Source organism: Scyliorhinus torazame, chromosome 7 (genome assembly GCF_047496885.1).
Source record: "Scyliorhinus torazame isolate Kashiwa2021f chromosome 7, sScyTor2.1, whole genome shotgun sequence".
In the NCBI taxonomy this organism is placed as follows: domain Eukaryota; kingdom Metazoa; phylum Chordata; class Chondrichthyes; order Carcharhiniformes; family Scyliorhinidae; genus Scyliorhinus; species Scyliorhinus torazame.
In genome coordinates, this window is record NC_092713.1 from 114,221,081 (window position 1) to 114,245,826 (window position 24,746).

General features: G+C 46.1%; 1 protein-coding gene across 2 annotated transcripts in view; it reads left to right on the plus strand.

The window, feature by feature from the left end:
• Positions 1-24,746, plus strand: part of LOC140426475 (KN motif and ankyrin repeat domain-containing protein 4-like) — a 156,891-nt gene that overhangs the window by 86,055 nt on the left and 46,090 nt on the right. The window contains exons 2-4 of one of the 2 annotated variants that reach the window (XM_072511289.1): positions 4,339-4,455; positions 14,208-14,299; positions 16,589-18,793. In XM_072511289.1, coding sequence (XP_072367390.1) covers positions 14,266-14,299; positions 16,589-18,793 — 2,239 coding nt within the window. In that variant the 5' untranslated portion in view covers positions 4,339-4,455; positions 14,208-14,265. The remainder of the gene's footprint in view (positions 1-4,338; positions 4,456-14,207; positions 14,300-16,588; positions 18,794-24,746) is intronic. The other variant, XM_072511288.1, reaches the window with a different exon arrangement.

Below are 24,746 nucleotides of genomic sequence, written 5' to 3' on the forward strand. Positions count from 1 at the left end.
TTGCAGATGGGAGCTTTGTCCGACATTTTGGTCAGGCCAAATTGCTGCCGTAGCTGGTTCCAGGACTGGAGGGTGTCTAACACCACCAGGCTGCTGGAGTGTTTTTTGGGTGGGGATGGGAGTGCCGCCGTTGCGAGGGCCCGGAGGGAGGTCAACCATGCAGGAGGCCTCCTCCGCGCGCACTCACTCGGTTTCTGGCTCCTTGATCCATCTCCTTAGTCGCTCGGCCGTCGCCACCCAGTGGTAGAATTGTAGGTTTGGGACGGCTAGACCCCCCCTGGATTTTGTTTCTTGTGGGACTTTCTTTGGCATCCTAGCATTCTCCCCCACAATACGAACGCCATGATTAGTTTGTCTCGTGCTTTGATAAAGGCATTGGGGATGTAGATCGGAATGGATCTAAGTAGAAAGAGGTAGAAGCTCACTAACTTGGACAAGACCACAACATATGAATGTGGTTAGCCGGCCCACTAAAACCAGGAGATAAAGTGCTTGCGAAACGTGATGGTCATGTTGGAAACCCCTTCAGCCGGCTCCTGAGAACAACACCTATCCTGGCACCATTCTTGTAAACCTCCTCTGCACTTTCTCCAGAGTAATAACGCTCTTCCTGTAATGTGGCGACCAGAACTGTACACAATATTCCAGTTGTGACCTCACCAGTGTTTTATACAATTCTAACATTATATCCTTACTTTTATATTCTATACCTCTGCCAATGAAGGAGAGCATTCTATACGCTTTCTTAACAGCCTTGCCTACCTGAACTGCTGCCTTTAGAGACCTGTGTTCCTGTACGCCAAGATCTCTCACTTCATCTACCCCTCTTAGGGTAATCCCATTTATTGTGTACTCCCTAAAACTGTTCAACCTCACTAAAATCATGACCTCACATTTCTCTGTGTTAAATTCCAATCTGCCAAGGATGGCACGGTGGTGCAGTGGTTAGCACTGCTGCCTCACGGCTCTGAGGACGCTAGGTCGACCCCGCCCCCGGATCACTGTCCATGTGGGGTTTGCACATTCTCCCCTTGTCTGATTAGGTCTCATCCCCACAACCCAAAAGATGTGCAGGATAGGTGGATTGGCCATCCAAAATTGCCCCTTAATTGGAAAAAAAGAATTAGGTACTTGAAAAATTAAAAATTTTTAATCCACCTGCCAATTTATCACCCACTCCACCAATCCGCCTATATCATTTTATAAATTATAGCTATCCTCGCCCAATCTTTATGTCATCTGCAAATTTCCCCATCATGCTCCCCACGTTCATGTCCAAATCGTTAATATATAACACAAACAGTAAGGGTCCCAACACCGAGCCCTGTGGACTACCACTTGAAACTTCCCAATTGCAAGGGTAGCCATCGACCATTACCCTTTGTTTTCTGTTACTAAGGCAACTTTTTATCCAATTTGCCACATTGCCTTGTATCCCATGGGCTTTCACTTTCAGACCAATCTGCCAATTGGGACTTTGTCAAACGCCTTGCTAAAATCCATGAACACCATATCCACTGCATTACCTTCATCAACCCTTCTTGTCACTTCCTCAAAGAATTCGATCAAATTTGTGAGGCAAGACCTTCCTTTAACAAATCGATGCTGACTATCCCTGACTAGTCCCTGCCATTCTATGTGACAGTTAATCCGATCTCTCATGATTGATTCTACTAGTTTGCCCACCACCGCGTAAAACTAATGGGCATATAATTGTTCAGCATATCCTTTGATCCCTCTTTAAACAATGGAACCATGTTTGCACTTCTCCAGTCCTCCGGTACCTCCCCTGTGTCTTGTGAGGATTGGAAAATCATCCTCAGAGCATCTGCTATCTCCTCCCTGACCTTCTTCAGTAGCCTTGGAAAAAATCCATCTGGCCCTGGCGACTTATTAACTTTCAAGGATTTCATTCCTTCAAGTACTTCCTCCCTCTTTATGATTATCCCATCCTGTACCCCACAATGTCCCTCCTGGGCTACTATATCTGCATCACCCTTAGACCACGAATAAGCTTGGTCAACAATCTACATAGCAAACTGTTTATTGTTATAGCACACAATGGCCACCAGGGATTTGTCAAAACCAAAGAGCTCCTTAGGGAAAAGGTATGGTTCCCAGGATCACATCGTGGAACAAAAAATCCAAATGGGTTTGGCATGTCAAGCAACCACAATGTCAAATCTTCATGATCATCTCAAGCTGTCTGAACTGCCTCTAGCTGTAACCAGAAGGCACATTGGTGAATACCTGCTTGTTACTGATGACTACAGCAAATTCCCAGTTATGGACTTAGTTACGTCTACTTCAACAAAGGAAGTCATCCCAAATCCTAACCAGATTTTTGTGTTGTTTGGAATTCCTCCAATGGTGAATTCCTCCTGGATAAGGAGAGAGAATTGAAATGGATTCAGTTAAGGTGGGTAATATGTCAAAGCAGTATTAGAACTGATTCAGAAAGCTACAGGACAAATTATCATTCAAGACACAGAATTAAAAAGAAGAAACTGAGCAGCAAACGAAGAATATAGAATTCTTTTAACTTTCCACTGTGCTAGCTGCATTTGGAACACCACAACAAACTAAAGGGTGTCATAGAATCATAGAATTTACAGTGCAGACAAAGACAGTACAGAGTCTACTGGGCGACGAATATTACCCTCTAACAACTTAGCTCATGTGTCTGCTGCGTGACCCATACACAAGGGTGCAGCATGAGTACCAGTCTCCCCGAACAGGCGCCGGAATGTGGCGACTAGGGGCTTTTCACAGTAACTTCATTTGAAGCCTACTTGTGACAATAAGCGATTTTCATTTTTCATTTTTTCATTTTCATGAAAGCCATGCTATCGTACAAAATGTAACAGAGTCAACCATTGTAATGCTGAAACAACAATTCCACTGCCCGGACTGCTCTGGAGCAGTTCACAGAATCATAGAAACCCGACAGTGCAGAAGGAGGCTATTTGGCCCATCAAATCTGCACCGGCCTTCTGAAAGAGCACCCTACCTAGGCCCACTCCCCACCCTATCCCCGTAACTCCACCTAGCCTGCACATCTTTGGAAACTAAGGGCAATTTAGCATGGCCAATCCACATAACCTGCACATCTATGGACTGTGGGAGGAAACCGGAGCACCCGGAGGAAACCCACGCAGACACGGGGAGAATATGCAAACTCAACACAGTCATCCAAGGTAAGAATTGAATCCGGGTCCCTGGTGCTGTGAGGTAGCTGTGCTGACCATTGTGTCACTATGCGGCCCAGTTCTCCAGAATGAATGTTGCATGCTACACAATTTCACAATGGTAGGAGGACAACACACCATACATTGAATAGCCAAGGAGCAGGCGCCTGAGGAGGAGCAGGAGGAAAACAAAGGGATGAGTGAACCTTGACAGCCTTTTTCTATGGGGCTGTCAACATTGGCTCATTCCATTCTATCTGGGCTGCCTACAATGCACTAGTAACCATAAGCCAATTCTCCATTCACCAACACTGCCACACCTCACCTTCCCTCTGTCACCAAACTCACAGCATTTACTTAGGCACAATGCAAAAATAAAAACAACCACAATATAAAACAAAGCAAAATTATAATTCAATTCATGCCATACTGCACACAAAAGTAACCAGAATGACCAATGTGCATTATCTTCATGCTTGCCTTCTGTGTGTCTAAAAGGTTAGGAGGGGCTACTGAGATACGATGGAGCTGTGGGCTTAAGTAGGGTGCTCATTCCAAGGGCTGGCGCAGACTCGATGAGCCGAATTGCCCCCTTCTGCACTGTAGGGATTCTATGATCCTATGAAGGTCTCTGTCTCCACCGCCCTTTCAGGCAGTGAGTTCCAGATTCCCACCACTCTCTAGGTGCAAAGGCTTTTCCTCATATCCCCTTGTGATGACTGGGAGATGTTGGAAATTGGGTCAAAAATGCAGTGGGCAATTTAGGAGTTAACAGCCTGAGGGTAAAACTGCCAGCACTGAGTCAGAGGTACACCCGCACCTGGCCTGAGTTACATTGTCCCATTCAGACTTAACCTCGTTCATAGAAATAAACAGGATACCCCTGTTCAGCCGGGGTGATTCACTCAAGATCCATTGTCCTCCAGGACACTCCTGTTTGACCAGCTATTAGTCCATTACAGAGTCTGAAGGTTTCTTTTGTCCATAAATTGGAGGTTAGTTGCATATTCATAGCATGGCCCTATTTTTTAGTGTAAATGGGAGTGGGTAATCAAAAGTCCAGACAGTGATGAGTTCAAGTCTGGACATGCTTCACAGAACCATCTTTGAGGGCGGAGCTCAGAGACATAAATTAATCCTGTTTGAACAGGTGCGGGCAGAAGGATTTGGTGAACAATTGGGAGAGGCCGTGAGAAGCTGCCACAGAGACAGGCTTTCAGACAGGTTCTGAAGGAGCCTCACTAACAACAGGAATATGTTCAGTAATGTAAGTATACATTTTGGCTGTGGGCGGGGCGGATTAAGTGAAGTTGAGAGCTGTATGTTTATTTTATGTGCTGTTTAATGAGAAATTGAGTGTTAAGGTTAAGAGATATCTGTAAGCTGTAGGTTCGAAGTTTAAATATTGTTTTTCTTTTGTTATAATAAGCTTTAGTTTGTAAAAATAAAAAAGTTCTAATTCTCATTAAATCGCTCCTGGAGCGAATCGGTCTTTCCACGCAGTCTTAAAAATAAAAAAAACATTGCGGTTCTGGCCCACTATCTTGGCCACTGTTTGGATCTGGTCTAGCGTCCGTAAAACACTCTAAATCTTCTGCCCCTTACTGGAAGCACAATTCATTGTATTGGCTTCAATGCAACACTTCAGATCCGATCTTGTAAACCTTTGTGAGTTGAATTTAATTCAAGGTAACATGCTAAATCATCCTAAGATCCCTCAATAGTGAAATTGTCAAATCCTAAAATGTGAGAGACAGCCTCAAATACACAGTTGAGGGCAACCGTGCATTCTAAGAAGGCAGGTGGGTTGAAAGTGAGTCTAGTAGTAGGTAATTGTTTGGAAGGGTTGGTTTAGGGTGGGAAGGTGACATTTAACAGTGGCTGGGATTCCCTCCCCCCATCCCCCCCCCACTCCCCCCCCCCTCCCCCCCACCCCCTCCAACACCCCGGTGAGTTCCCTAGCAGAGGGGACAAGTCGCCATTGACCAGCGGCTTACCCAGCAAGCAATGCAAATGGCCATTGACTTTGGCGGACCAGAAGGTCCTGCTGACAGTCAATGATGACCCACCTCCCCTGCCAGAAAATCCACCACGGGGGGGCCAGAAAATTCCGGCCAGTGATTTTTCATTTGAGGGGGTCGTGTTAGTAGTAGTTTCATCGACAATCGTGTCAGGCTAAAACCAGTGGATAATGATGAGCATTTGCCAGGGAAGGTGGAACACTACATATGGGATTCTCCGCCCATTCACTGGCGGCGGGATACTCTGGTCCTGACGACAGCGCATCGCTGCCCATGGGTTTCCCATCAGCGTGGGGTGCCTTCAACGGCAAAATTCATTGACAAGCGGAGGGAGTAGAGAATCCCGCCACCAGCCAACAGCGCGGCATCATTCTCCGTCCTTGCTAGCAATGGTATCGAGGCGCACTCGCAAAGGAGAATCCCGGCCTACATGATTCAGAACTGTTTCATGGTGTTTTCAGTTGATATATTTAATAAATAATGACCTCTTGCCTCTGTAGCGTTGTGTTAAGAGGGAGTCCTTGCTGCTGAAAAACATGGCGCCGCCGTGCTGGACCACGTGCCCGCCCACCCCGATCCGCAGCCCACTTTCTGGCCATCACCCACCACTCCCCCCAGCCCTGGTGGAAGCCCCCTGGCCAGCGGCACAGCTCTCGGCCGAGTGTGGCAGCGCTGGACACTGTCCGCACGCCCTCGCTGTCTCCCCGTGGCCGGCACGCCAGGTTTCCGACCCCTGGGACCACACGTGGCCCGCGCCGTCGGGAACTCGGCCCATCGGAGGCAGAGCATCGCAGGTGGGCCAGCTAAGCACACACCAACGGGGCTGTGACTGCACGCGGCGTGCCTCCCGATGATGCCGCTTTGGAGGGGGCGGCACATCACGACCTGGCGTCAACCAGCGCCTATTCCGATTCCTGCGTCGGGAACTATTCTCCGCCCGATCGCCGTTCCCGATTTCAGCGTCGGGCTACGGAGAATCCTGCCCAACATTTTTCTCCTAATTTTGTATCTATTTAATCTGCTATTCTGATGGCAATGCCTCTACTTGAAGTAAGAGTCCATATGAGCTGGCAGCGGTCCCCCCACCCCCATCCTCAGTACCTTCGAGAAAGGGTTACACCACCACCAGGTAGCTTGAGTAGGACAAGTGAAGGAAGATATATAGTCAGGTGGGGAAGGTTCATCAAGGAGAGGCCATGTCTCTGTCTAGTCTATGTCATCAATGTGATTATCCACAGACAGCACATGGCTGGCACATTTATTTGTTCACACGTGAATGTCCATTTATGAAGGGAGATTCTAAGGAGGGTTGTTATAATCAAACCATTGGTAACTGTTTGGGTTTTAAACTGCAATCAGTTCTACATGTCCTGTCTGGCTTTCTGCAGTCAGGTAACCTCTGCAATGAGGCAGCCTCTGTAAGTTTCTATCTTGAGACCAGTTCAATAAAGACGTACAATAAGAGATCACTGAGTAGCTCTGGTGTCTTTAAACACGAAACATGGGCGCGATCTACGAGCCACCTGGCCGGGTGCACAACATGGCCGATAGATGCCGGGAGAAGCCTCATTGCCTCGCGACAGCCACGACACCTTGCGGGATCTAGGGGGGTCTCCCGGGCCATTGGAGGCCCCTGGGTGGTCAGGGATAGGGCAGGGTGACCCCCTGGTCCCCTGGAACGTGGTTATATTGGCACTGCCCAGCTGGCACTTTGGCACTGCCTGGCTGGCACCTTGTCACTGCCACTGTGGCACTGTCAAGGTGCCCAGGTGGCACTGCCAAGCCAGCAGGGAGCACTGCCAGGATGGCTGGGTGGCAGTACAAGGGTGCCCTGGTGCCAGGGTGGCATTGCCATGGATCAGGACCCATTAACCACATGTCCATTCTCCCACAGGATCTCCAACCGATGGGGCGGCCACATGCGCCTTGCCTCCCAAGAGTGCACCTTGGAGGAGAGCTTTGAGGGTGCCACCATATTAGTCGCGTCACGGCTGTCATCCCCACCCTCCACCAGCCCAGAGAAATGTGCCTCGATGGGCGAAAGCAGTGGACTGGCTTCTAGTGCACATTCTGGTGAGCACCACAGTTGCTGATGCACATCAGGGGAGGCAGGAACATCCAGGTGGTGGGACTGCTCAGAAGACAAAGCACATAGAGGATCACTGAGAAGGTACTGGAGTGGGGGGGGGGGGGGGGGGGGGGGGGGGGGGGAGGGGGGGGAAGGGGTAACGGGGAAGGTGGGTTGCAGAAGAGGGGCGAGCACCATCGTGAGCACGTTTCCCCGGGGTTGTGTACACAGCTACATCCTGGGGCAGTGGGAGACCCCCGGCATCTTCAAGGGACCTCCCCAGGGTCACTGGTTGGCTCTTGGGGGATAAGAGGTGCCTGCTTAGGACCTGGCTCATGGCCAATACGGAGGCTGGTGACCGAAGCGAAGACCCGATATAAGAAGGCCCATGTGGCCACCAGTGCTGTCATGGAGCGGTGCAGCGGGCTGCTGAAACTACGGTCCTGATGCCTCGACCGCTCTGGTGGTGCCGTGCAGTACACACCCCGGAGGGTCACCCTGCTTGTGGTGGTCTGCTGTGCCCTCCAAACCCTGGCACAGCAGTGGGCGATGTGCTGGAGGTAGAGAAGCAGGAGCACACGGCCACCTCTGAGGAGGAGGGTGAGGATGCTGGATGCTGGAAGACCAGGAAGGGCTGGAGGACGAGCCCGTCGAGGACTCGTGGGGCCAGCCGGAGGGTGGAGGACAGGCGGCGCGGGTCCGGCATGCCTGGAGGACCAGGGAGGCCCTCATCCTCGCCTGTTTCACATAGGACATGGCTTCATCCATCATCTCCCCCCTCTCCCTTTCCCACCCACCATCTGCCCACCCTGTTCCCCCCTAAACCGGGAGGGGGGGACCCGGGAGAGCGGGTCACCGCCATCATCTCCCTGTAGGGGGTTCGGGGTTTGCTCCCAGTGCTCTCTCCTCCCACTCGGTTCCCGTAGGGGCAGCTGGATTGGACCACAGCGGCTTCCCACCGCCACCCATCCGGGTCCTTCCCCGTCTGTTGTTGACCAACGTCTCCTGTGGGGACAGAGAGAGGGCTTCGTGACCAGTAACTTCATTGCAGTGTGGCAATAAAGATTGGAATTATTATTATTATGATCCACACGCTCCACACATCATGAGGCGGGGGTTGGGGGGGGGGGGTGGGGAGGCATGGCGGGGGACAAGCATGCACACTGACGCTGCTCACGGGTGGGGTATGCTGATAGATGGCAGGGTGTGCTGATGTACGCAACAGTATTGTGCTCGGGTGGACAGATGCGGGGTCATTGGGGGGCCCCCGGTGGGTAGCAGGTGGGACCGGTGCCAGGGAGTTGATGCCAACTCATCCTGCGACCCAGTGGAGGTCGTTGAGCTTCTTGTGACACTGGTAGCAGTCCTCCTTGTCACACCTCCCGAGCTGACGGCCCAAACTACTGCCTCCCAAGCAGCACTGCCTGCCTGTGGCTGACCCTCCGATCTCCTCGGGAACAGGGTATCCTGTCTGGATTCCACCGCGTCCATCAGTCTGGCCATGTCGGCATCCCTGAATTGTTGAGCTGGTCTGTGCGGTGGCATGTCTGCGTGCTGTCTGGGGTTTACTCTGCGGGATCGGTTGAAGAGCTGCTCCCCCTCATTAGCGGGGAGCTGTCGAGCGCAGTCCCGGCGAATCCGCCGGCGAGACAGTCATTTGCGGCGTGAAGCCCATGGGGCTCATTAACTGGCCTAATTAATGTTAGATATGGGAGCTAAAGAAATTTGGCATGTTTGCATCGACTCTCACAAACTTCTACAGATGTGCCATAGAGAGCATCCTATCCGGCTGCATCACAGCCTGGTATGGCAACTGCTCAGTCCTAGATCGCAAGAAACTGCAGAGTGTGGTGAACTCAGCCCAACGCATCACACAAGCTTGCCACCCCCACATTGATTCTGTATATACCTCCTGCTGCCTCAGGAAGGCAGACAGCATTATTAGAGACCCCTCCCACCCAGGCATTGCCTTCTTCCAGACCTTCCATCAGGCAGAAGGTACAGATGTCTGAAGACCTGTACATGCAGACATAGGAACAGCTTCTTCCCCACAGCTACAAGACTCCTCAACGATTCCCCATCAGACTGATCTGTTCCCTATAAAAACACTATTCACGACGCCTATGCTGATCTTGCTCATGTATTTGCTGTGTTTAGCCCCATGTCCCGCACTGTAACCAATCACTGTCTGTCGATGTACCATTTGTCAATGTACTCTGTTGATTATTCTTTTTGTCTACTATGTACGCACTGTGTACATTCCCTCGGCCGCAGAAAAATACTTTTCACTGTACTTCGGTACATGTGACAATAAATCAAATCAATCAATCAATACCGCTGCCGGCTTCGCCGGGTCGGCCGTCGGGAAACACCCGACATTTCCCGCTCGCTACCACACTTACAATGAATTTGGCTAGAACGAGGTCTAGAATCTGGGGACTACCTTTGTATCCCAGCAGCCGGTCCCCGGAAAATCGCTTGGGAATGCACGTGAGCAATCTACGCGGCGCGGGTAGGGGATCAAGTACTGGGGGGAGGCCTTTTAAGCGGCATGGGAGGGCGATCGGGTGGGTAATACGGAGCGGCGAAGGGCCGATTGTTGGGACCTTCTTTCCTGGTCCAGGTACACCAGCTGAGTCCGCCATGTCGCAGCCGTGTGCATGCATGGACTCCCGAATGGAATTGTGGGGCCCCGTATCCACAGCCAGGACTGCGAGAAGCACTCCAGGGATCTACAAGCCCCCTGCAGATGAGAGAATCACTCAGGACTTTCTCAAGGAAAATCCAGAGTGAAACGCCAGCGTTTTGACGCTGGCGTGGGAACATAGTCCCATTTTTTGGAGAATGCAGCCTCAGGTGTCTATGTGGTACTTGTGCCCAAGTGAGGGATGGTAGCTCCCTCCCTCCAATCAATTAACATTCCACAAAGTGTTAAATGGCTGCAGGATGACTGATATTTGGTGGTGGAGATCTAAAAATCCAAATACTATTTGAATTGCAACTTTCCAGAGATGTCATTCCTATCGTTCATATGGTGCATGCAGCTTTAAGGCAATCATTTCTCACAGTGGTTTTCGCCTTCCAGCCACAGCTACTGGTATGTTTTGTCATTCCACTTAGCCACATCGGAAATATTGGGAGTGATTCAGTGGACTCAAATTAAAGTCCGCTGAACGGCGCATTTAGCGGGGTGCTTCTCGGCAACCATGGTGCCCAGGGCCACTGCCAGGATGGCAGGGGCACTGCCATGGTGCCAGACTGGCAGTGTCAAGGTGCCAGGCTGGTATTTTGCCGCTCCAGGGATCAGGTCCATGGGTGCCCTGCTGGGATGTGGTGGGGTGTAGGGGTGCTCAAGGAGCTCCCAACGGGTAAGCTGGGGCGTTGGGGGGGTCTGGGGCTCGCTCATCGGAGCTCCTTTGTGCAGGAAATGACAATGAATGCGGCATTGGAGGGGAGCTCACCGCTAGGCCCGAAATAGCAACAGAGCGCTGTTAGGTAGCGGGGTAGTTCCCGGCGCTTGTACCCCTCTAATCCCGCCCAGAGCCAACTCTAAATTTTTGGGATTAAGTATGGTTGAATACTGGTGTGTATCTCACCCAAAAAGCCGACAGGAAACAGCCTGCCAAAAACTTTGTCTAAATTTACAAATCCAATTCCTAGTCATAAATATTAAATGTGCACACTGTATCACCCAGAAATTGTCAGTTCAGTTTGGGTTGAAAGAGAGAGTCCAAGCCAGCAAGTAGGCCACACAGATATAAATAAGAGCAGGGGCTTAGTCCATGGCCATGGATGCTTAGGAAGCACTTTGAGTGAATGTGGGAGTAGAAGATTAAAGACGAATGAGTAATTTCTCCTTCCCTTTTCTCTTCTTCCTTGCTTTCTCTCTTGTTCTTGCTCTCTTATTCTTTCTCAGTATGATCTGAGTCAATGTTTTTCAAACTTTTTTTTCGGGGCGGCTGACCTTCATGACCCACACCGGGCGACCTTCGCGACTCACGTCGGCCAACCTTCGCAACCCACCATTTTCTCTTACCTTGTTTGCTGCTGACAAAATGGAGGAATCGCAATTGAGCCCAAAGCACGTGACGTCGACTATCGGGGGGCGTGACCTGCACTCTGGCTCCCTTCAGGCTGGAACATTACATTAAGTTTAAAAAAATCTTCTCCTGCGTCTCCGAATGCACAAATTCACGCGCAACAGCCACAGCAGATGGCCTTTAACAATATTGGCGGCCAGCGGCCTTCAAAATGGCGGCCGCGACCGTATAGAAAAATGCGGGCGCTCTGCGCATGTGTGCGCATTCATTGGTGCGCATGCGCAGAACCACGGATGGCTCTGCGACCCTCCCGACACCCGCCCACGACCCACCCGCGGGTCGTGATCCCGACTTTGAAAATGCTTGATCTGAGTGATCTCCCGCATCAACTTCTGTTCACTGATAAATATTTGAACATCTGTTTTCTTATTATGATGCATCTTGCAACTATTTAGGAAGGTCACATTTCAGCACCACTAACGACTGATTTTATAACGTCTCTCAGCAAACCTCACCTGCTTGTTGACCCCATTCATGTGACTGGGTGATAATGGTGGTTGCTCAACTTAGGAATGATTTCAAATCCTTTGTGGGTCTCCAATTTGCAATTATTAATGCGTCCCCTGCCAGACTTCACCTGCAGCCTCCCCAAGAGCATCAAAATTGCAGATCATCGGGAATGGAGTAGGAATTAGAGCTGCTCCGTAATATCATTTAATTGGAAGATGATCATCTGGGAATGCAAAAACGGCAGGATCAATGGGAGATGGCCTTCAACACCAAAAAGTACTACGTCATATGCATCGGCAACAAAAACATCTTTAGTTCTGTAATCAAGTTCTCCAACAGGTAGATACACAACAGTACCTGGGATTCATCTTCAAACCAATCTTCAATGGGGATGCCACATTCAGCAGACATCATACAAAACAGGCAAGGTTCCTGGACTTCTGAGGAGGAATCTTTGACAATGCAACAAAAATAATAGTATTACAGCCTGCCCCAAAAACATGCTCATCCAATCCTGGAATATGCAAGTTGTGCGTGGATTCCTTATATGGCTAGAGACATACATAAGATTGAAGTGATGTGCTGCACAATTCTTCACAAATCAAAATGGAAATCTACCAGCGTCATATCCTTGATTAAAGATTTGGAATGGGAATCACTATGGCAAGGAGGGAGCAAAATCGACTGGCCATGCTCTATAAGACATGAAATGAACTGGTGGAAATTTATAAATACAAGCACCAACTACCCTTTAGCAATAATAAAACAAGAGATAGCCATCTGTAGCACCGTTAATATGATGCGAGGCAGGTTGAGGTAATGTCAATTGAAGGCTTTATTAAGCAGAACTTTATCCCCAGCAGCGTGGTTACAGAATGCAACTGCTGAGGGAAATGGAGGGAAAAACTGGGTTCTTATACCGGCATTTCTGGGTGGAGTCCAGTAGGTGGCAGATCCTATCAGGAGCTGGCATCCCTCCACCAATAGCCAGTCGACACGTGGTGTACCGTATTACCCCTAATACATACCACCACACCATCCACACAAGAAAAAAATAAACTTCCATTTTCTACACCCTACATTCACTCACAATGGTTCCTATAAGCATCCACGGCCAGGGGCTAAGTCCTCTCTCTTAGTTATTTCTGTATATGCTGCTTGTTGTCTCCAATCTGCTCTCTACCAACTGAAAATGAACTGACAATGCTATCCCCACAAACATGTTTCCAAACAGTGCATCAACAATGTTTCTTTCAAGGACAATCCCAGGGTGGAACAAGCTGCCAAAAGAATTAGTCAGAGACCCATCACTTGAAATCTTCAAGATCAATCTTTAGATTTTTCCATTTCTAAATTTTTTTTCAGCAAGCACTAACCATATTCATAAATGTTGATGGAATATGGATGTTAGTCTGTGATGCTAACACAATCAAAGGATAACAATTGGAGATGGATAAAATCATCCCCTCAGTGTCCAAGTCCACACATGAAGAATGGAGAGATCGAAGTGCAGATGCTAACTAAAGAACTATAATTTAGACTGAATCAGCATTAACTCATGTAAAAAGAGGCTGTGTTTTGCTCAAACAAATTTGAGTGCAACCCTTGTCAATTCTATCGGTACACTATTTGTATCATCACTGTGTTGCCTGAGGATTGGATAGTATGGCACCTACAGAATGTGAAATGGAATTTCTTTGGAGGATCAATTAGCTCAGTTGGCTGGACAGCTAATGTGTGGCTCGGGTTAGTGGTCACAGTATACGTTTGATTCCTGTTCCAGCTGAGGTGGGCTTCAGACCTGTTTCCTTGTCCTGCCTGTGAGGGTAGAAGGCGATGGCAAACCACCACCACCAAAATCTGTCACAAAGATAGTTCAGGATGAAGCAGCAGCAGACAATGAGCCAAGATCCTGCCTTCGAGCAGAGCACAAGGAAGGAATCTCACTTCATGCTTTGCAGAAAGTGTTTTTGTATCTGCTTATCTCCTGACGTTGGCCATCCTGTGGATATAAAGTGGCCCATTGCTGTTGGAAATCTTAAAATGGGAACACAGAATTGAAGAAGCATGATTAGTAAAACTGCCTGATGTCAAATAACATTCTTTTCAGTATTGTTTTTTTAAAATTTGCCGTATTTTGTCAGTGAATCTCGAGTTTCTGATTGCCAGTATAGCTATCAATGGACTTTGTACCTCATTCAGTTCCTGAGCCAAGGACAGTGCTCTATAGGCAAAGCACAAACATGAAAACACCATTTGCAGTGAATCAGTAACGTGAATCTGTTATTGGTGAAACACAAAATATTGAGCAATATTTGTCTACTTTGAGCACATAAATACCGAAAAGATTTAAATTTTCTTTTCCAATTTTTGTTCACAGCTCAGTCAATTTGATTCATTTCTTCATCGTGGTTTATTTTGCTACCAAAGGGGAAAGAATGTCACGTGTTCTTCAATCCCCACATCAGCCAGGTAGGAATATTTATTTTGCAATGTTTTATTGATATCAGCTTTAAGGGTGTCCCCCCAGTGCCTGAGTGGGTAAATGTACTAGTTGAGTCATACAAACTTGGGGGATGGGGATTGAACATGTTTTGGATCTTTATTTTGATGCCAACTACGTTCTGTTTATTGTTCTCATCACTGGCAGGTAAGGTTGTATGAATATTAGTGCTTTTACCTGTCCAAGTGGCCATGTGAACCCAGACTAAGTGTTGTCAGTGAGCTGTTTGGCATTGGAGCAAGATTGGATTCTACCCTCCCCTGGTATCAATATGTGCAGTCTCCAACAAGTCATCAGTTAACAGTTAGGAGCAGAAGTCCTTTCTGATTTTTCTCTCCCCTACAGCCCTCACCCACTATCCTCCTCCCCCATCCTAACCCAGGGGCGATGCACACAGCTGACTCAAAACAGGAAAGAGCAGTGCATATTTGGGATCTTGATGCCTTTAGATGCTAAACCACTGGACAGCTCGTGATGGTGGCACAGTGGTTAGCACTGTTGCTTCACAGCACCAGGGACCCAGGTTCAATTCTGGCCTTGTGCCACTATCCGTGTGGGGTTTGCTCATTCTCCCCATGTTTGTCTGGGTTTCCTCCAGGTGCTCCGGTTTCCTCCCACAGTTCAAAGATGTACAGGTTAGGTGGATTGGCCACGATAAATTGCCCCTTAGTGTCTAGAGATGTGCAGGTTAGGTTAGGAGGATAGGGGGGACTGGGCATGGGTAGAATGCTGATCCAGGTCTTTAAATTGCTGAGAGTACAGATAACATGGGTGTCAGATGGTTTGTTATCTCATGCTGTCAGTGCAGACACACAGCACAACGGTACATTAGCCAATCTCTGAGTAGGGAATGAATCTGAGAGAACCTTTTCCCACACTGCAGTGAGTATGTAGCACAGGTGCGCAACAAAACTGGTTAACTCCTTCAAAAATGAAACGGCTAAATAACTGGAGGAAGAGTTTCTGCTGGGATTTTCATGATCTCCTACCATAACTTCAATGGAAGAAGGACAAATCCCTGGAGCAATATAAAGTAACTGTCCACCAATGTTATGGGCTTAGAATCTTAGAATCCCTACAGTGCATAAGGAGACCGTTCGGCCCATTGAGTCCGCACCGACCCTCTGAAAAACACTAAAAAAGCCCATTCGCCCGCCCTATCCCAATAACCTAACCTACGCATCTTTGGACACTAAAGGGCAATTTAGTGTGGCCAATCCACCTAATCTGCACATCTTTGGATTGTGGGAGGAAACCAGAGCATCCGGAGTAAACCCACACAGACAGAGGGAGAATGTGCAAACTCCACACAGACAGTGACCAAACCCAGAATTGAATCCAGGTCTCTGGTGCTGTGAGACAGCAATGCTAACCACTGTGGCACCGGGTTAGGAACCAATAAGAAAGCCATAGAGGACATAGTCTGAGATCACTTGCACATGTGGAATAGAGTTATATGATGAGGCAGGTTAATAGTAATGTCTCGATGTGCTGGTTGAATTTTTTTGTTCATTCCATGCTTTATGTTCTTGGATGTACTTGCTCTCTACACTGGGGACTGGTTTAGCTCAGTTGGCCGGACAGCTGGTATGTGGAGCATAGTGAGGCCAGCAGCACGGGTTCAATTCCTGTACTGGCTGAGGTTGTTCATGAAAGTTCTGCCTTCTCAGCCTTGCCCCTTCCCTGAGGTGTGGTGACCCTCAGGTTAAATCACCACCAGTCGGTGCTCCCCTTCAAGGGCTAAAGTAGCCTATTGTCATCTGGGACTTTATTTGTACTTTTACTCTCTACACCTCATTGCCATTTGTTAGGGAAAGAAATGCAACCCCACATGATTTCTGTTCCTGATTGCTTCCTGTGACCCATCCTCGAGTGTGGCCAGGTCTGAGGTTGTTATGATTTTCCTCTCATACTTTACATGACTTTTGCCCATTCAACTTGAGAGTAAAAAAGCAGATAATTTGAATAAAACCTGTGTCCAATATTAGCCTCAATTATGGCAAGAAATGTATTCTTGAATCTTGTTATTTTAACAAGTATCAATTAATTTGTGTGATTTATTTTATTGGACTGCTGAAAACAGCAATCATTTGGAAACTTATAAAGGATTGTATGAGTTGTATGTAAATTGCTACTGGCATCTTGTAACAACTTTTATCTGGCATTCTATAATGAATGAGCTGGATTTATATGCATGTCTTGTGAAAGGCAAATACTGCAAACGTTGCCATTTAATAGTTTTTCTTTTTGTTTTGAAGCCATCATCAAGTTATCTAGCATGTGTCTCAGTGCAGACAGAAAGGAGGAATCACCATATTCTGTGGAAACCCCTTATGGTTTCCACCTGGACCTGGACTTCCTGAAGTATGTGGATGACATAGAGAAAGGAAATACCATCAGGAAGATTAAAATACACAAGAAAGCCAAACAACTAAAATGTAGCACATTGCCCAGAAATTTCAGCGTCCCAGATACCCGGTTCCCCTCAGCTGAATCTCGTTTCAGCAGAAACCACGGGGATAAGGGGATCGCGTCTTCTTCCTGGGCAACTACCAATGGGTGTAAAGTGACCCATATTAAAGAACTATTCATAGGTTCTCCTGGTAACACGGACCCTGGATTATCAGAATGCAACATGAACGATTATACATCTGTAAAGGCGTTACCTGGCACCAAGGAAAGGTTGAAGGAGAATGGGAAATTTGTGCCAAGTTGGATGAAACCTCCTTTTCTTAGGGCAGCCAGCATGCCAATTGATTTCCAGGAATTAAACTTAGAGGAACAATGTCAATCACCTTCCTCGTTCCAGCAGAAATTGAAGTACTTGGAAAGTGGTGTCTTCAGGACATCGGGTGATCCAGTTGTCAAGGAGAACTCTAGCACCTCTGAAACAACACCGCATTCAAATCTGACACCGACCCAGCGCTCTGAGATACAGCAACAAATTAGGATCGCCCAAGAGAAAACCAAAGAGATGGAAGAGCAAGTAAAAACCATTTCCAAACTGAAAAAGCAAATATTTGTGTTGCAGGAAGAAAATGAAAAGCTCATTATTCAAATAAAAAATCAACAGAGCACTGTGCAGAATGCAAGCTTTGCGCTACAGAGGAAAGACAACGATAACATGGATAAAACACAGTGTGTTAATAAAGGAAGTCAAAGTAATTCATCAATAGCAATAATTGGCTTCAAAGGGCAAATGTCATGTTTAAGAAAAAGTCCATCCTCTGAAATGTTTCTGTCAAATGACAAGTTTAAACATGAAGAAATGATGGACCTCAATTGTCAAAATGAATTTGCCTCAAATTCTTTGGTAAGTGAAAACATGACCTTTGATCCTATTCCCCGCAAAGAATTACTTGTAGGAGATATTGAACACAGAATGAGGAATGTGGATGTTCACGTTACTAAAGAGGAATTGAATTTAGTCCCTGTGGCACCCCCTAGCACAGAGGGACCTGCCAGTAAAGAACTAAGTACCACAGTCTCCACATTAGAGCAGCAGCTTGAGGCTGGAATTGAAGGAAACAAGCTTGAACAGCAAGGTGCCATGCTTCATGTTAGCAAGGTTAACCATCACCCAGAGATACTACAAGGTGACCAGTCTATGCATTTGGAAAGGAAACATGAACAAGACGGATCTGAGAGTTGTGTTATAAGTAATCAACCAAGCGATGAAAAGACCACTAAACCAGAATTGAGAGACCTAAAGGAAAAGTCCATGTATGGAATTGATGTCCATCCATTCACTCAGTCAGTGTGTTGTAGGGGTTGCACTGTCAATGCAATGGTCACAACATTAAAAGAGACACAAAGTTTGGGGGTTAATACAGATCGTATCACTGTCAAGGATGCAGGAATTATGGCAGCAGTTGAAACAATCGACAAAGCAACAGATTTGACAGTCCAGATGTGCAACAAAGCTGTTGAGACGGAGCGTGCACCATCATTGCATTGCATCCCTCGTGTAACTGGTGTGTCTGGCAGAGTGAACGAGGAAGTAAAACACACCGGAATAAAAGGTGACAATGTCGAGAGTATCTTTGAGAATCTACAGAGAAATCAAACTGGGTCTACTGTTGACAGAATTACGGTGGTAGGAAATGGAAAAGAATATCCAATTGCTGCAGACAACCAATATGGTGAATGTGAAAAGGAAGTAGATCGGCAAAATTCAGATTCACAGGATGTGACTTTGGATACCTCGTTGCAACCTGAAACCCAGCTAATTTCAGCAAACCCTGAAATAGAGCAGTGCATTAAAAAAATTGAGGACCTTTTGTGCAAACAGCAATCTTTCTTGGAGCAGAATTATCCTGAGTTGGCACAGAACTTTAAGAAAGTTTGCTCTAGTATTGGGTCCCTCAGTAGTCAACTGATGAATTCCCTTCAGCCGTTACCCTCATCAGATTCTACACTTAACCGAGGAGAGGAGAGCCCTCTTAGAAAGGAACGTGAACCAGGTAAGTTCACAAATATAAAATGGCAGTTGGATATTCCTCTGGATCAGCAGTTTAAGGGAACTCTTATGTTTTATTCCTGTTTATTGTTTCTTTCTTGTTGTACCCTCAATAACGACGCTTAGAGAGTAAACGGTAAAGATGGCTTTAATAAGCTAAGAACTAGCCTGGTGCCGAGACGGGTGCTTACTGGGTGCCGCCCACAAGGGGGCCCCTTATATACGGCTCCCAGGTGGGCGGAGCTAGAGGCGGAGTCCCCCAGAATTCCAAGCCCGGTCTTAAAGGGGACATCACCTTATATGATGACAAGGGTACAGTAGTACAGTAACCGTTCATCACATTTCTTTAAGGTGGTCTAGGCCTATGAGGATGTATAATATTCAGGCCCCATATCTCAACTGACCATTCTTGATGTATTCGCCCAGATGCCAGGCTAATTGAGCAGGAGAAGCATTATGGCTGAGTCTGATCTTCCCCCTTGCATGCCACCCACAGACATTAATTGTTTTAGCATGGGTCACTACTGTCTGACTTTCATTCCTCTCCTAGCCCAGGGAATTGAGAGTAATTGCCCTGTTACTAACATCTGATACACATTTGCTAAATTAGCACCAGGAAAGAAAGTTGGCAAAAAAAAAAGCAGTGGAAGGTGCTGCACAAATGTTTCAATTGGGATTGAATGTACATCCAAGTGTATGAGTGAATAACCTCCCATCAGTCCGTTCAAATGAGAAAAAGCATCATTCATCTGAAATCACAATCAACTGGGAACAGTAGTGAGGATTATTCAAGAATTAAAAGGCTCACAAGTTAATTGGTTGGGAGATGCATAAACTTAAAATAATTGATTATTAGGTGGATTTTCTTGTGTTTGTACAGCCATAGTAAAGATTTGTCAATCTTGTAGTTTCACACCTTTCAAAAGACACAATACGGACTCATTATCCAAGACAACATACAGGTAGGGATAATAATAGACCAACTGGTGAATCAAGCCCACCATCCCAACACTTTGTAAACTACACCGACCCTCGATACTTCACTTCCCACTCTTGAAATGTTCTAGGAGACAAGAAAATATGGGAAAACTTCGGGTAATTCCTCTGGGACCTCCATGACAATGCAGCAAACTCCAGAATGCTGTAACGATTCATCAATGATTGCAACTACCCCTCACCCCTCAGATGTTGTTGTAACTCTAGAACCAGCCTAGTTCCTTTTCAAAGGATAACTATTCATTTACACTTAATTAAGGGTTTTTTTCTTAAGTTCTTTTTAATTTAGAGTACCCAATCATTTTTTTCCAATTAAAGGGCAATTTATAGCGTGGCCAATCCACCTACCCTGCACAACTTTGGGTTGTGGGGGTGAAACCCGTGCAGACATGGGGAGAATGTGCAAACTCCACATGGATAGTGACCCGGGGCCAGGATCAAACCCGGGTCCTCAGCGCCTTAGGCAGCAGTGCTAACCACTGGGCCACCGTGCCACCCACACTTAATTAAGTTTTGGGTGATTCTTTCTAAAGAGACAATGCAACCAGGCATCTAATCTAACTCTTTTGCTTTCATATTTTATGCTGATGTCCTCTAGTTCTTCCATCTCTGTACTTGGTGCCATAGTTACGATCAGGTGAGGAGAAGTAAATTGACTCCCCTCCATTCAACCTCCTCGTTTAGTCACAGCAAAGGCTTTTTCATTAATTTACCCGTGGATTTGCAAATCCAAATGTATTTGTTTACTAACTGTGCAGTTAATAATAAGGAACCAATCAACGAGATTCTTTTGAGTCAAAGAAAGAGCAAGTTGATTAGACACTGAGCCTGACAAAGAATAATACAAAACATGACACCACATACATGAGTCTGTGAGAAAATTCCCTACAAACGTAGGTGAGACCGAAATGATCATTTCCTTTTAAAAAGGAACTGGATAGATATCTGATCAGATATGTGATATGTGCTGTACCTCCATATTGAGCACAGTATTAGTAGAGAAGGAAATGTTGAATAGTGGTGTTCAATCAACATTCTTAATTTCTACTTTGGGAGATGTGGGAATTTGGTAGAATGTTTTCTCATGATGGCTGAGGCAGGGTCGACAACATGATTTATGGATGGAAACGGCCCATTCTCATTCCTTGGTTGTTTTTGAGCAATTATTGTAAAGCGCGTTTGCTAAGAATCTGCATTATATCCCAGAGAACATTGTCAGTGACTGATCAGTTCAGTGACACTTTCTAGTTACTGACAGAACCAAACTACTGATGTCATCATGTTCAACAATAAAAATGGCAAAAATAAAAAGCTGCAAATTGGAAGGAAATAAAGAGTTCTCATTTAGATAAAACCTTGTGGCTTCAGGACATTCCAAAGCTCATGAATTACATTTGATCCCTATAGGCATAAATGTATGCATAGTGTTGCCATGTAGGCAAGTAAACAGGTAATATATAGAGATTAATGTCTCACAAATATAAAATGGGATGAATGATTAGCTAAGCTATTTTTTGGCAGTCTATATTAAGGGAAGGATGTTGGCTATTTCTAGTCTCTCGAAGCATGCAATGATGAGACACTTGTTCAATCTCTAACTGACGTTTCTGATCTCCATCTCGTGATTGGGAAAGACAGTATTTAGAAGCCAAAAGCTGCCCTAAAATCACGGTCCCGGACGCCATGTCCCCTCAGGAGCACAGACGAGTGACAGCTGCACCTGATTGGCTGCAGTGAAATAATAAGCAGTGCCAATAAAAGTAACGATAGAGCTGCACAGAATGTATAGCTCAGAAACAGGCCATTCGGCCCAAATAATTTGTCCTGGTGTTATACTCTCCTCTCCTCAAATTTCAACTGCCTCATCTGCGTCTTTCAGCATATCTTTCAACTTTCACTCTTCTCATGTATTAGTTTGGTTTAATTTTGAAAGCATCTCAGCTATTTGCCTCACATTCCAACCACCCACTGAGTAAAGATATTTCCCCTAATTTATTATCTTATATTTATTGCCCCAAGTTTTGGATTCACTTTTCCTCATAATTCTTTCCACATCCACTCTGTCATCCATTCACATTTGTAAAGGTCACAACAGGCCCCCTCTGAGCTGCTCTAACTTTCCTGACAGCTGCAAGCTCTTAGCTCTAGTATTATTTTTGTAAATATACTTTCGCCAGGGCTTCTATGTCCTTTTTATCACACGGAGACCAAGGGCTGGATTTTCAACTCCCAATGGAAGTGTATCAGGTCTCAAAGTGTTGAACTTTGTTTTTTTTGCTGGAGAAAGTATTTCCCTGTGCTTTCCCAAACCCACACCATTTTCATGTGGCCTTTTGTAAGGTTGAGAAGGCCTTGGGTACAAATCGAACACATACCTCTCCCAAGGTCAGAATGCACATTTAAGGACCACAGGGAAATTTATTTCCTCACGCACAATATTCTCATATGCAAGTATGTAAGCCCTTAAAAAAACACCTCCTTGGAGAGTTTGTGATTAGTGGGGGAAGCCAGCTGAGGAGATAAGAATATTCTGAGATTTTCAGGCAAAGAGGTTTTGACACCTTTGAATGTCACTATTAGATGTTTTAATGTAATGTCGATGTTTTTAATGCCATGATTCATCATAAAAACCTGACCTGCAAGGGTAAGTTAATCTTTACATTGACCACTGTTGTGTAATTATTGTCATGCATTGCAATGCTTTTCCTACTGTCAAAAGTGCCATAATGCATTAAAAATAGTAAACAGGTATCCTATCAGCCACTGTTATCATGTTGCCTGCTGTGATTTAAAACAACTGCCAGCTCTGGCTGTTAAAAAATACCCTGCTTTTTAAAGTTAAAAAAAATGCACCTGCTCCCCTTCATTGATTGGCATGCACTTTGCTTTGAAATGGAAATAGCACGCCATTCTGTTCTATCTGTTTCAGGCAATGTAGCCAGGAGCTTTTGTTATGACAGTTGTAACTACTACAAATGCTTGGCTGGGTTCCAAATGTAGATAATATTTTCAGCTCATCATGTGATCTATTGATCCAAAAGCAATAGAAACTTTCAAGAGGTTGTAATAATTTAAAATGCCTTTAATGTGGTTTCTTGGTTGTTTAAAAACCTAATAGGCACTTAAATGGTTATATATTTTTGCAATCGAGTAGACTTTTTCAAGGATCAATGGTTTAATTTAAGGTTTCAGTAGATTGTTAGTTGTTTAATTTTTATTCCAATGATTTTCAAATAATTTCCATTGTTATTGCATGGCTCCTGAAGACTGTGCATTTGGGATCCTGGGTGAATGGTTATGGAGGACACATGGGGACAGGGAGGTGACATGTGCAAATTCTGGGAGTATGGAATGGCATAGGAGTTTGTTGAGGGATATGAGGGTATGGAGGTGGCATGGGTGATCTGAGAGGGCACGGGGTGGGTGGCAGGCTGAGGGAGGTTTGCAGGGTCTTTAAATAGTGTTGGGAGCTGAGCTGTTGTGTTGAAAATACACTGTAGGCCTTCAAATGGCCCACCTTTGCACCCATGCATCTCACACACTCCATCATGACTTGCAAAATGCACTGTGAACTTAATGACTGTGTGAAAAGATAAAGATCCTGGACAATGTCAGGCCCCAGAACAATGCACAGTACTCTAAGTGTAGCCTTACCAAAGTCCCCCAAAAAAGTTAGTCTCGAGCCTCACTACTTTTGAATTCTACAGCCCGAGAAATAAATATCAATGCTTTGTTAGTTATTTTAAATTTCTTTACTGACCTTCAATGCTGCTTTTCAATATTCGTAGTCATCCAGAAACCCAGGGTAATGCTCTGGGAGCGAGTGCTTGAAGCCAATTCAATAAAACAAATCTGGAATTAAAAGTCTAGTCATGGCCGTGAAACCATTGCCGTAAAAACCCATCTAGTCCACTAATGTCCTTTAGGAAGGAAATCTGCCATCCTTACCTGGTGTGGCCAACATTGACTCCAGATCCACAGTAATGTGGCTAACTCTGAAATGCCCTCCGAAATGGCCTTGCCAGCCACCCAGCACAAGGGCAATTAGAGATGGGTAACAAGTGTTGGACCAGCCAGCGACATCCACATCACATGAATGAATTTAAAAAATGCACTCCCTTTCTTTCAACACCTCAGGTAGAGTTATTTGGTTTACTCACTTAGCAACAGAGTGCTCAAATTATATAATTGCATTTTAGAAAGAGCCACAAAAACCTGGTCCTACAATGTGAAACACTGAAAAGCTGTAAGTGATAGGAAAGAAGTTGAGATCATTCAAGTCAAAGTGGTTACGGTCAAGGTTGGATTTTTGTGACAAACAGGTGAAAGGGAAATCTCTGGAGTTCCATGGTTTCCTGGGGAAGACTGAGATCCTGGGACTATTAAGGAGAGTGTGTGGTAACATCAAGGGCCCAATTATAACTGACCCAAAACCCTTTCACCGTGGCAGAGTTAAAATCAGGCCCTGAGGGTTCGAGGGCAGTGAAACAGATGTTGGACATACATTTAGAGCTTAGGAGAAATAGATCAGTTTAGAAGAGGAACAGCTGTAGAATCATTCACTGACAATGTACTGGGCACAGGGCAGGCTCCATTAGCTAAGTCCTGCCAGAAGATGTCCTTGCTTATTGAGGCAGATTTCCCAGTATCACTACATGGGGTGTAAGATTGTGATAGTTTTATTTACATTGCACATGCCAAATGGGGACATATAGAGCGTGATCCAATGGCCATGCTGCGCCAGAAAAGCAGCTCCGCGGCACAGTGTGGCCGATGAAAGCTGGGAGACCCCTCTCCCGGGATCTACCTGGCTCGCCACACCTTGCGAGATCCAACACGATCTCGCAAGATGTTGCGATGTATATCCTGGCAGGATCACGTTTTGGCAAATCTGCATATCAGAGCAAGGCAGTAAGAAGCCTCACTCTAATGTGCAGATTCCCGAGGTACCTGAGGCATTG